Raw genomic sequence first — 13,099 nt, forward strand, 5'->3', positions numbered from 1 at the left:
TATATGCAAAAGTTGAGAAAAACCATATTAACCCTGAGTTAACAGAGTTAAAGTTAAAGTTAAAGGTGTTAAGATAAGGGACCTAATTTGAAACAAAAATGAAACCATAGGGAGGACTTGGTCCATAATTTTATGTGGAGGACGAAATCTGTAACTCTTAAGAAAATGAAGCAAAAGCAATACCTGATCCCCAAAAATATAATGAAAGGGAAAGGAGAAGGAAGCATGAACTCTTCCTTCCTCATCGCCTTAAATCCTTGAGCTCTGTTTATTGTTTCTCCTTTCACCTCTCTCTCTTCTTCATTTAGATGGAAGATTAGATCGAATCTTGTTACACCCATATCTGAAAACAAGAGGCCCTCCACAAACCCTAGATCCAGTTATTGGAATTAACCAAGATCCCCTCTCTTTTATTTGAATTTTTCCCAACTTTTTTCTTCTTGAATTTGAATTAGAACTCTCCAACCATGGTTGGCGGTACTACTCATCAACCACAACAAGCTTCTCAATTGGTGGCTCCTCCGTTATCATCATCATCGTCGTCGACAGCTCCTGCAACTACACCGGAGGAAGATGAGCTCTTGAAAAGAAACACCGATTGCGTTTACTTTCTTGCTTCTCCCTTAACCTGCAAAAAGGTACTTTTGTTGTTTTCCTTTTTTGGATTATCACTAGCTAAATTGTGGGGTTTTGTTGCCTCCATTTATCAGATCAGATCTTCGATGTTTTTGATTGAAACCCAGTTTATTAGTTTTGGGGATCTTGAGATTATTTGTTACCTGGTTTGAATTTTTGTTCTTGTTTTCAAATCTTAATTTTTTTGGTACCGTTAGATCTTGATTTCGAGCTGATTAAAGGTTTCAGTCCTCTTTTGAAGTTGTGATGACATGAGTTATGATTTGTAGAATTTCTGGTTTATGTCATATTTGATTTGTTATGCATTATTGGTTTGGTGCTCCTGTAATTGAATAAAGGTTCCATTTTAACCAATGAGTGGCTAAGCATTAAGGAGTGAGAAATTGCCAATCTTGTTAACGGTTTGATTGCTAATTTGCAGAAATGTTATGCCTTTCATTCGAAATAACAGTATTTTGCAATGCAATTGATGGTAGCTAACCCACCGGGTGTCGAAAGGGATTTCTCAGTTGTTTTTAGTTCACTCTTTCCAATTATTATGGAGTAATTGCATATCTTTTTGTTTCATCTACCAAATCAAACCAAACAAAGTATATCCCGCCTGAGGTGGTATGGGGAGAGTAAGATGTACGTAGACCCGATCTCTGCCCCAAAGAGTAAAACAGTTGTTTCCATAAAGACACGGCTTGTGAAAGATATGACGGAGAGAGAAAGTCTATAACGGTAAAGGTTGGTTAAATGAAAGCAAAAACACACAAATAGACTATAGAGGCATGTACACTAGATAGAAAAAGGATCTAGGTAAGAAAATGGGGTTGCTTCAAATATAACAAGAGACTTACGTCACCTGAAATCAAGATTATCTTGATTTGGAAGAACTTGAATCTGTAGGACGTCTTCTTTTAAAACCACACGTGTTTTTTTTCTACTTAGTGTACGCTCTTTGGGATTTTATCATCTTCTGCTGCTTTCCGCTAGCTGCATCTACTTCTAGGTTTCAGTTCGATTGCCATATTGGTCTCATGTTGTAAATGTTGTATTCTATCTGGTAAGTTGCTTACGCACCTTATCTGGATACACTGAAATTATATGGTTTGATATATAAAGTTTATATGGAATTAAGTACACTTGAACTCAATTTCAGTGGGGTTTTCTATTGGGCAAGGCTTGAAACCTGGTATAATTGGTCTCCAGATCGAATCCTACATATGCTATTAATTTCTTAACGACCACACTTGGTGGCCTGAAGTCCTAAAATTTGCCCGGTTTATGTGGAAGGGGCAAAATTCATGAAAGAGGTGCGTTTGATATGCAGATGGGCGAGAGTGAGGTAGGCGGGTGAAAGAATTTATGGAAGGTTTTAGGGTTTTAATTTGACATGGGTAGTTTAGTAATTTACCAATCTTGTCCCATCTTTCTGATTTTTGTTCTGCCTATTTTGGTGGGACAAAAAAGTGCATCTTTGTCCCATTCTGGTCCTGTCCTGTCATAGTTTAATATCACGTCAAATGTGGGACAACAAGTTTCTATATTGTCTTGTCCTTACCAAACACACCCTAGTTGTTATTATCTCTAGATATGGTACAATACCTTCATTCATTTACTTTGCATCTATTACGGGCCATTCTTACTTCCCCAAACATGTACAAGAAACCCCGCCTTTTATTTGACTTAGCAAACCAAATCAAGCCAAAGAAATCCCGTATATCCCACCCAAAGGTAGGGCCTTGGGAGGGGGTAATATGTATGCAGACCTTACCTCTGTCTTGAGAGACAGAGAGGCTGTTTCCGAGAAGACCCCTGACTTGCAAGAACTTTTTATTTGATTTAGTGTGTCTTGTTAAATGGTTTCTCCAATATTGCTAATCAAGTAAGATTATCATCTAATTTTGTTTTCATTTACAGGGAAGTGAGTGCGAATATCGGCATAGCGACATTGCACGGGTCAACCCCAGGGATTGCTGGTACTGGTTAAATGGAAGCTGCTTAAATCCAAAATGTGGTTTCCGTCATCCTGTAAGTATCCTTGTTCTTCAGGCAGGTCCTTGTTCTTTTTGTCGTCAATAGGGGTGCGTTTGGTATGCTGACAAGTCTGAACAGGATGGGCTAGAGTGAGGCAAGCGGTTGAAGGATTGCAGAAGTTTCTAGGGTTTTAATTTGACATGGGTAGTTTAGTAATTTACCAATTTTCTCCATATCCCTTACTTTTGTTCTTCCTATTTTGGTGGGACGAGAAAATGCGTTTTTGTCCTAGGCAGTCCTATCTTGGTCTAATGTTGCACCAAACGCGCCTAGGAATACTACTTGATTATTGTTGTGGATAATGAGTAATAACCTTATGCTCGTTTCAGCCGCTTGACGGATTGTTGGGAGCTGACATTTCGACTCCCGTTGGACCTTCTGTACCTCCACCACATCCCGCTCCTTATGCTGTGCCCAAACAAGGAGTTGCCTGCATCTTCTTCCAGAAAGGTTACTGTTTGAAGGGGCACCTATGTCCTTTCTTGCACGGACCACCAAATTCCGTCAATAACAAAGCTGCACAATCTGGGTCGGCCAACCCTATTTCCGAGCCTCCTAAGACAGCTTTTTCTGGTCCTGAAAAGTCCTTTCAGGATCAGAAGCTTACACAACCGGTAACTGCCCAAAAGCCTGTCGAGTTTCTGGTTCCGCAAGCGGTCAGAATGCAAGCACCTCCGCTAGCCAGAAATGGTGGTAATGGTGATAAAAAGGCACCACCACCTTCTTCTAGTATGGGTGTGGAGGAGCTGCCGAGGTACAAATCAGGGAGGGTTGTCCCGCCACCTGTCGTGAACGAAACACCCGCCAGCAAACCTAACCGTGGTGTCTACCATCATGTGTCAGATAACGATAGAATTCTGAACGGGAAGGATGCCGATGAATATTCAAGAGAGCCGTCACCTGGTTTTGATGTTCTTGTGGACAATGAGCTTGGAGATTCTGAATACTATCGTAACAAAGATGAATTCGGAAGATCAAGAAGAAACGATTATGATCTTGACCGCCCTACTGACTATGATGTTGACCGAGAGATATATCGTGATTATGATCATTATAACGAGCGGCAAGGGGAAAGGTATGCATGGGATGAGCGTAGATCATCTTCCGAGCGGATGTTGGATCCATCTGCTCATCTAGAAAGGCGGTCGTATCCTAGAAATGCCAGCCCTGACCACTTTGATGAGTCGGATTTACGCCACCGTATATCAAAACAACGAAGGGTTTCCGACAACGGTTTGAGGTCCGTTGTCAGCCGTGAAGGGCGGACGCCAAGGAGGGACAGCCACCACCACCGCCACCAAGATCAGGGAGGTCTGAGTAGCCGGCTTAGAGGAAGAATCAAGATTCCGGGAAGGTCCGTATCTCCTACCAACGGAAGACCACCACTATCCGTTAACCATACCCGGCTTTGGGACCGAAAAAAGGACACCAATAACGATCCAAGAGATCATAAAGGTTTTTCACGAACGCCTGATAATGATTCCGAGTTTGCTGGACCAAAAAGATTATCAGAGCTGAAAAAAGGCTACGAACAACAACCGAACGACGAACGCCAAGTTCTGGGAAAAAGGAAATACCCAAATGAGGAAGATTTGTCGTTCGAAGGACCGAAGCCGCTTAGTGAGATTTTGAAGTCGAAAAGAGGAAGTGAAACCGCAAGAATCAAGAACAAACCTGATTCATATGTGAATAATACAGAGAATAATGAGAAAGAAAGAGAGATGGTAGTAGCTGAGAAAGAGGAAAATGTTTCAGCCATTGTTGAAGCAGAAAAGGAGGAGAAGCCTGTTGCTGCCATTGTTGAAGCAGAGAAGGTAAGAGATTCAGTTTCAGGCATTGATGAAGATGCATTGCTGGATGAGGAGCTTGAAGGGTATGAAGATAGGGAAGGGGAGTATGAATATGTTGATGGGGAAGAAGAGTATAATATGGATGATGAAGAAGAAGGTGAATATGTGGATGAAGAAGAAGAGTATGGAAAGAAAGAAGAGAGTGTTGTGTACTTGTAGAAGGGGAATGAATAAATCATAAGTTTTGAAAGATGTTGCTTTTAAAAACTATTTTTTTTTTAATTTTTTTTTCTCTTTGTATTGTTGTAGATTTTGATTTGTATTGAAGGATTTACAATTTGTGGCCTTTTGGTTTACGACGTTTTTATTAGCTTTTATGTAATGCGCCAAAATCATCTCATTTTACACGTACTTTTAAGGGTGTCTGAGATTGTTTATAAAAATAACTTATTGACTTATTCTGGTATGATACTGGTAATAAGCATTTTTTGAGTGTTTGGATAAACAGCTTATATCGATGTCAAATCTATAATAAGAAGTTTTTAAAAAAAGTTAAATCATTCTGACTCATAACAAGTGATAGCTCCACCTTTTAAGTTTTCGTCAAATTTGAAGAAAAATCCTTTCATTTTTCTTATAAAAAAGTTTGTAGAGAAACGTTTTCCTAGGAAAAAGAGGTTTCCAGAAACACAACGTAACCATTGAAGATGCTCTAACTACTAAGAGTTGTTTGTTTACTTTTTAATAGTATCATTAAGAGGTGAATCTTGTTTGGCAAAAAAAAGTCTGCTTCTTAATGGTTCTAAAACCCTCTGAATGATTTTGTATCATAGGTACCTCCTAACCATTCAACGTTCTAATTCATTGTAAATAATTATATTTCATTTTGTATCATATCATGATAGCTTCTTAATCATTTTGACCATTTAATCATTCTATATAAAACCATTCAACAACCATCAAATATTTCTTAAGTGTCTAATTTCATCATAATCAATTATATTTTATTTTGGACTATCTGGTAAGAACATCTCCATATAAGATTGTCTCACTTACTCCGGTCCTGTATCAAACCATAACAACCACCGGCTTTGTAGATTTTCTTCCTTTTTTTTTTCTGCAATTTATGTAGCAAATCATTATCTGCTAGTTCTGTGACTGACCTGATTAATTTTGTTGAAGACCGACCAAGGGATCGTTGTTCGTTGATGGTGTGCAAGTGGTTCCTTTGTCTCAGGTTAGTTGCCTACTCGATCGTACTTGAGAGTTCAATTTTCATCCTTTTTCGTCGACGAAAAGGGTTTGGTTTTCGTTTTTGTTTTGTTTTGGAGACGTGAGATTTGATTAGATTAGACTATAATGTAGATTTTTGGTAGATTTACGTTCTATATAAATTATGATAAGCTAGTTGTATCTCAGATCTGAACTGTAAGATAGGGGATACTCATTATAGCAACCGGTAACGTTTCTCGTTTGAGACTGGAAGATCATGTGTTGAGTTTGAACTTTGGATCAGTATATTTGCGCAAAATGAAAGGGAGATACCAGATAAAAAAGCTTCTTTCCGCTTGCAAATCATATTGTCCCCTTTGGCAAGTGTTTTTGATGTACCAATGATTTTAGCAATGGAAGTTTTGGTACCATTGTATGTGTCAGGAAAGGGGTAGATGGCATTTAGGGATTAAGTTTTAGAAAGTAAGTTAACGTATTCACCATTTTATGTATATACAGTAGTACAAAGATGTTTAACATTGAATCTAAAGTAATGGGTGGATGGATGGGAATGTTGATTCGTTTGAGCTATGAAATATACTGTTCAAGCTTGTAGAGATAAATGACCATACTTTAAATTGGAATTTGATCGAAGTTGGAATTTGAACACTGAAGTTGGCTTGTTGTAATGGGTTTTTGATGAGGCTTAACCCAACATAATAATGGAGGTTTTTTCACCATTAAACAGTTCTTGATAGTTTCAAATTTATTTGATCTAAGCTAAAGTTTTTCCCTTCCACTTGATCAAAATAGCCGCCACTGATCACACCTATAGCAAAGCCCTTGGGCTCCTGTTTGCGGAAGTTCGTTGTCAGGTAAGCCTCCTAAACTCCGCCGTTCTCCAATCACCAGTGTCCCTCCGCTTCTCTGCTCTAAACATGGTGTTTCCCTAGGGGTAGTGATAGCAGTTTCTCTGTGTTGCCTGCTTCCAACTGCCTGTGGTGAACCCCTGCGCGTCGAAACTACTAAGTTCCTCTCTTCAATCTTCCTTGCGAATTCCATGGTATTGTTTAAACCAAGGTGCGTACAACCGAACCTAAGCCCATACTAACAGACTCAATCAGTTCACATATTGCTTAAGAAAATATATTCAGATGCTCTATTAAGCGTTGAGGCCAACGAAATGTACCTTTTTGTGCATTTGATTACCGTAGTTTCCTGTTTCATAGCCAAAAAATGCTCCCGGAGCATTCCTTCCCCCGGAATTGTCAAAGCAAGATCTTCTTCAGTTCAATCCACCATTCTATCTCTCTCCTCTTATTCTCCCACTGGAACCATCATAATATAATATATCTCAATCTAAGTAAATCACCGCCACTTCGATTTGTTCCTCGTCGGAGTGTCAATTCAATGAGAAACAGCGTCCGACTCCCATTACTCAAGCATATGGATCTATTCCATTGAAGGTCGGTAATTCGAAGTTCCAACCTATGACCTTTAATCACAAAAAATATCCCTCCTCTGCCCCCCTTTCTTCTTGTCGATCGACTTGTTGTTCGAGTCCATGGAATCGAATTTTTCAATAACTTCTCCTTTTTCTTCAACACAATTCCATTTGCTTCACTACAACCTGCATGTCTTCCTTCGACAATCCAACTTCAGCCTGCATTGTCCCAAAGTTACAATCAAGCTTGTTCACTCTGGTTGCTAAGCTCCAAGTCATAATGTCGTCTCCAGGCTTTGATACCAATTTGGTGTAAGCTGAGATTCACTGTAATGCGTAATGACTACTTGATTATTCACCGAAAGATTACACAGGTAAGCTCTTCGAGAGGCTGCTCTCTCCCTCAAGTCTATGTCTTCTAATAGAAAAAAATGTCTTGATCATCCCACCACACACGCATGCCATTTTCTTATAGTTTGCCTCTCACCGACAACCAACCAATTTGTTCCTCTCTAACCAACTCAACTACCAATCTAACTACTAAACGACCTTACAAAGATAAGTACAAAATTGCCCCTATGGCTTACTACAAATCTTCCCTTACCTAAAACTCTCTGTCTACTACATGTCTGCTTAATCTCGGGATAACAGATTTTTATGTAGAAACTAACCCTACAAATAGATGTTGCTTGCACCTTAGTTTTTTTTCAAACAGATGTTTGTGAGAATCCAGTTTCTTGTAAGGAGAAGCTATAAGAGGTTTCTGCATCACTTTTCTTGTCAAAGGATTCTGATTATCTTCTTCATGACAGTCGTTTGTACCTTTCTTCTAAGAGTTTAATTATTAATCGTTTTCTATAATTCATTGACCTGCAACTCTAAATACCAGAATAACAAGGAAAGTAATGAATAGGATATTCATCACTGCTGTGAATCCTGACAGGGAATTTGATTACAATTGCTTCAAGGAGTTTCAAATTGCTAGTTGAAGTTAATAACTTTGTAAGTACTTTAGCTAAGCTACTGGGCTTTTTGTTAAATTTAGAGTATCCACAAGAGGATGCTTATTATGTGGAAATTTTTTTTCTTGGAATTTTTATTTTGTTATTCTTTGTTATGTGGTACTCTAAATGCGAGTTTAGCACACTGTTTTGACATTGAATTATATGTTTGAATATAACTTAATCTAAGTTTTGCAAATTATTTTCGATGCAGCAATAGGTTAAGCATATTACATTAGGAATCTGACTATGGTAGTTTGTAGATATTGTGTTCAGAAATTTAGAAGACAGGCTGCGTCTTCTTATTGAAGGTGATGTTCATCTCTTTGAACTCAAGTTTGTCCCATAAAGTTGTTAAAGAGATCTCTATGTTCTGGTGATTCATACAGAAATCTTGCTCTTGGTTCCGGCTAATGGGATTTGTTCCTCTAACTTATTAAGAACTATGGTTAAGTAGGAATGAATCTGTTTTTCTGGGAAAATGCTGGCCTTTAACATGATTTTCAAAGTGGGGCCTTGGATTCAGGATCTATCTTGGCTTACCTATTCTGACAAGGGTTCTTCTTTTATGTCTTAATCTCTCCTCTAGATCTTTGTGTTTGCATTACAACTTTTTAGGATTGTTTACATATTATTACCATGTATTTGGGAGGACAAAAGGAGACTAGCATTGTTTTTAAACTGGCAAAAGCAGTTATGATTTATGCTATCTAAATGAAGAATTTAGCAACTGTTTTGCTAATAGTAATTCAGATCAATACTAAATTAACTTTTTCCTGTTAAATTAGTTTCTCTTGATGAAAATGTTACACACCGATGATCAAATGCTAAAACCTTCGATTAAGATGGAATGTATCAAAGGGTTTCTCAGTTTTCGAGAGACTGAGAGCTCTCCCAAGACTGTTGGCAATCTCAATTGCACACAAAACTCATCGATACCCACTTAAACCCCAACCCCTTTATTTATACCTGATAGCTTGCATTAACAACTTGTACTATTGCACTAACTACTTGTACCTTTCACTTAACATTGACCCTGCCTACTAGTATTGACTATTTGACCCAGGGTACAACCGAAAATTGTACTGTCATGGATATCAATACATGGTAAGTCCATATAAGGGTAAACTATTGTGCCAATTCAGTAGTCATAGTGTTGATCCTCCTAGAGGACAAGTTAAAGATCACCACAATATTCTCTCTTTTATGTGCTCCTTGTATATCATGGCCTGGTACCTTGATAACCAGGTTAATGCTGGTTTCTATATCTTGGCCTGGCAGATCTTTATGTGATTTCTAATATGTTAGTTTAAATATATAATTATTGCTTCTAGATTCCTATTCAAAGCATGAGTTATTCTACAGTAGTATCTATGGATCATTAGATAAAATATACATCTTGACGTAATACGTTTCACATTAGTTTCATTTATATTTAGAAGTATGAAGGTATAATTCCATGTCTAATTTAACCGTTTATGTCTTAATAGGGAGAGAGAATAATACCATTCTACACACCTTTTAAGGTATTTTTAGACAAACTCTAATGTTCACTGATCTCATTTTTTTAACCAGAAGTTGAATTCACTCATGGTAAATTAGAGGCCCAGCCATAATTGGATTTGGCTAAGAAACGGAACTGATTGTTCTATGAATTAGCAAAGAAGTGGAACTATAAAAAGAATATCATTTTGTTGAAATATAAATGAAATTGCAAAATAGTATTGAGGATTTTCATTATAAACCAAGTCAAAAACTGCTACTTCTAGGAAGCAATCAAGCTTAATGTTATTGCTTAGATCCTAAAAGTTGGTTTAGCTAGTTTGCAAAATCTATGATTATTCTCCTTCTATTGCTTAGCATAAGAACAGACTTTAAAATTTTAATGTTTAACTGCTACACTACTCTACATTTTTATTATATGCTGTAACCAAGAACGAACTATATCTCCTATATCTTTTCTATCACGTTTGGAATCTATCTCGAACCTTCCGTCCGTTACGTTCTTTGTTCACATGACTTATCACTCTTTTACAAGCCTTCTTTTCAATTCATTTCATCTATTGCGAATCGATCCTTTTCTCTATACATTCAAACCCTTTTTTCCCATCTCTTTTCTATCGGTGAATTACATCCTCTCTTATTTGATCGCCGATACAATTTGATTTCTCCCGAAGATACAGAACCCCTAAAACACAAATTTGCAAAACCTAAATGGCAAAGTCTGTAAAGGAATTGCCAAATTCCGGAATGCATCTTTCATATGAGATCATCTTCATGATACTTGTAAGGTTGCCGACGAAATCCTTGCTAAAGATGAAGCGGGTTTGTTCCCAATGGCGTTCCATAATCTCTGATCCTCGTTTCATCAAAGCACACCTCGATGCAGTAAATGACGAACGCAACAATCATCTTACAAGGTATCTTCATTGGCCTCCGTTGATGAGATCTATAGGATTAGAAGATGAGGATCAGGGGTATGAATATACTTTTCCTGTGACAAAATTTTCAGACAATGCAGAGATTTTAGGTTCTTGTAACGGATTGATTCTATTAGGTGATGATGATCGTACTTACTACTTGTGGAACCCTTCAACTCGGTTGTTGAGAAAATTTGATGGTCCTTCTCTATTTAGAGGAGAATTTAGGAACTTCGGATTTGGTTACGATTCAACTACTAGTGCATACAAGGTTGTAAGGATCGTGCGTGTTACCAGTCATAAGGTGGGATTGAGGCCTCCTGAAAATAAGAAATACTGTTATGATGCAACTAGTGCCAACGTGTATAATTGCAAGACTAACCGTTGGAAGAAGATTGAAGATTTCCCATATGTCATCTTCGAAAATTCCCAGGGAGTAGTTGTAAACGGGGTCCCACATTGGGTGATGTTTCGGGATCATCATGGTGAAGATGATGCTATAGATCTTGTCATCGTATACTTTGATTTGGCGGAGGAAAAATTCAAAGAGATCCCAAACCCCAATTGGTTAGTGCACTCCTCTTCGTTTGAATTTGGTGTTCTTGATGGACGATTATGTTTTATTCACCAGACCAAACGACAAAATGAAGTATGGGTTATGCAAGAGTATGGGCAAGATTCTTGGACTGATATATCTTCTGAAGTCGATATCGATAGTGTTTGTATCACAGGCTGGAAATCTGGCAATACAGTTATGTACAGTAGAGGTCCGAAGTTCTTTGATGCAGTAAGATATGTTGAGAGCTTAGTCTCTCCCCATGGTGGGAGTGATATGATTGGATGAGATCATAGCGAATGGATGGACCTCACTGGAAGAAGATCTCATATTTTGTGAGTTTTATTTGATATTCTTGATTCTTGCACTATTATCACAAGCCTCCTTAACTTACACATTTAGTCATTATTCCTTGTATCTTTTGCTCACACTTGTGCACAAGCCGGGGATCTTCACAGAAACAACCGCTCTACTCTCAGGGAGATACTAGATTTGTTTGGTTTAGTATTTTGTGACGGGATATTTAGGCCGTTGATCTTAAATGAGAATTTTATTCATAATATAACCTTAGACAAGTTTAGTGGTATTCTTGTGTATGGAAGTGGCGTTCTTACGTTAAGGTGTGACATTTCACTGGTATGTCAGAAGGTCATGGATTTAAGAAAAACTTGTCAGAAAGTCATTTTACTAAAGGACCTGTTTTGAGACCTAGGGGAGACATGGAACAGCGGGCGAGGTTACTCCTTGGACGTATTTGAAGTCATGGAAACTACCCCTACGTAAATAGTTACAACCCGAGAAATCTCTCCCCAACCCTCACAATGTTGAGGAACCTTGGTGCACCAAGGTTGTATCCCTTAGGACTGTTTGGCTGGTTTTCGTTTTAAGCCTCGTATGGATAAAACTGTCTGTATAGATTGGGAAGATTTATGTTTTGGAGGGTTTTTTCATAGATGGAAGGAGTGTGTTTTTTCATTGGAAGGGATATGTTTGCAAAAAACTTGACATTCTGCATAAAACTTTCTAAAAGCTTATTGAATAAGCCAATTTCTATATCATTATGCTACTACCAAACAGTCATATATATATGACTGAATAGGCTGTGAGTCCCATTAAGCTTATTAAGCTGCTAACAAGTAGCCCCTAAGATCAAACACTAGGCACCACAGTGGGTGAAAGGAATATAGACCGGAAACTTGCAAATTTATGTATTCCAGGTTCCAATTTCTGTTTGCTTGTTTACACGCGATTTCACCTGTAGCTTGTATCTTCTATTTCTTTGTTTTATAAGCTGTGGGTCTTCATGGAAACAACGAACATCCCTCATCCCCCCAACCCCAAAAGACCCTATGAGATTTACTGGTCTGGTTTAGTAGCTTTAAGCTGGTGTGAATTGTATATGTCTATTAACAACTGTAATTGTTTGGTCTAAATGTGCATTTCTTTTGCAGAGAGTCGATTTGGATGGCGAAGGCTCATACTGAACGCTTGGCCGGAAGGAGTGTGTTTGTTTGTTTGTGTTTGAAATAATGCTGAATGTTAGAAGACTTGGAACCTTTGTTGTGTTGTATCCCTTTCATGTTTCGTGGTGTAAGAAGTTTGGAGGCTATGTTTTATCTTTTAATTATTGGCTTGAATCTTATGTTTTATCACCAACTTATCTGGTTTGTAGAATTTGATTGGATTTTGGAATTGAATTCCATTCCAATCCCCGTATTTGTTTTGAAGGATTTCATGGATTTGAAATCATGCAATTTTATTGAAATCCCAGAGTCATGGGATTTGGAAATCCTACGGGTGGTTGGTATATCCTTCTGAATCCAAATTCCTTAATTTTAAATCCTTTCATAAAATCCAAATACCTCAAAACCATTTCATCAAACCAAATATCACTTAAGGGTCTGTTTGGTTAGCAGATTTGGAGGGAGTTTTCCTATCGTGTGTTTGTTTGAATTTGAAATCTCGAGATTTCAGTGAAATGTTACAATTGACAGATTTAGAAATCTTTTGGAGATGGT

At 37.9% G+C, this 13,099-nt stretch overlaps 2 protein-coding genes across 2 annotated transcripts; both read left to right on the forward strand.

Annotated features, from left to right (window-relative positions):
* Positions 1-236: 236 nt before the first annotated feature.
* LOC112522510 (zinc finger CCCH domain-containing protein 17) lies at positions 237-4,821 on the forward strand. Its single transcript, XM_025131686.1, has 3 exons — positions 237-638; positions 2,542-2,652; positions 2,988-4,821. Exons 1-3 carry the CDS (start codon positions 468-470, stop codon positions 4,665-4,667), a joined length of 1,962 nt encoding a protein of 653 aa, XP_024987454.1. The 5' UTR covers positions 237-467; the 3' UTR covers positions 4,668-4,821.
* Positions 4,822-10,319: 5,498 nt separating this feature from the next.
* Positions 10,320-11,391, forward strand: LOC112522782 (F-box/kelch-repeat protein At3g06240-like). Its single transcript, XM_025132090.1, has one exon. It carries the CDS (start codon positions 10,320-10,322, stop codon positions 11,367-11,369), a length of 1,050 nt encoding a protein of 349 aa, XP_024987858.1. The 3' UTR covers positions 11,370-11,391.
* Positions 11,392-13,099: the final 1,708 nt, after the last annotated feature.

Source organism: Cynara cardunculus (genome assembly GCF_001531365.2).
Source record: "Cynara cardunculus var. scolymus isolate 2C chromosome LG 12, CcrdV1, whole genome shotgun sequence".
Taxonomy (NCBI): domain Eukaryota; kingdom Viridiplantae; phylum Streptophyta; class Magnoliopsida; order Asterales; family Asteraceae; genus Cynara; species Cynara cardunculus.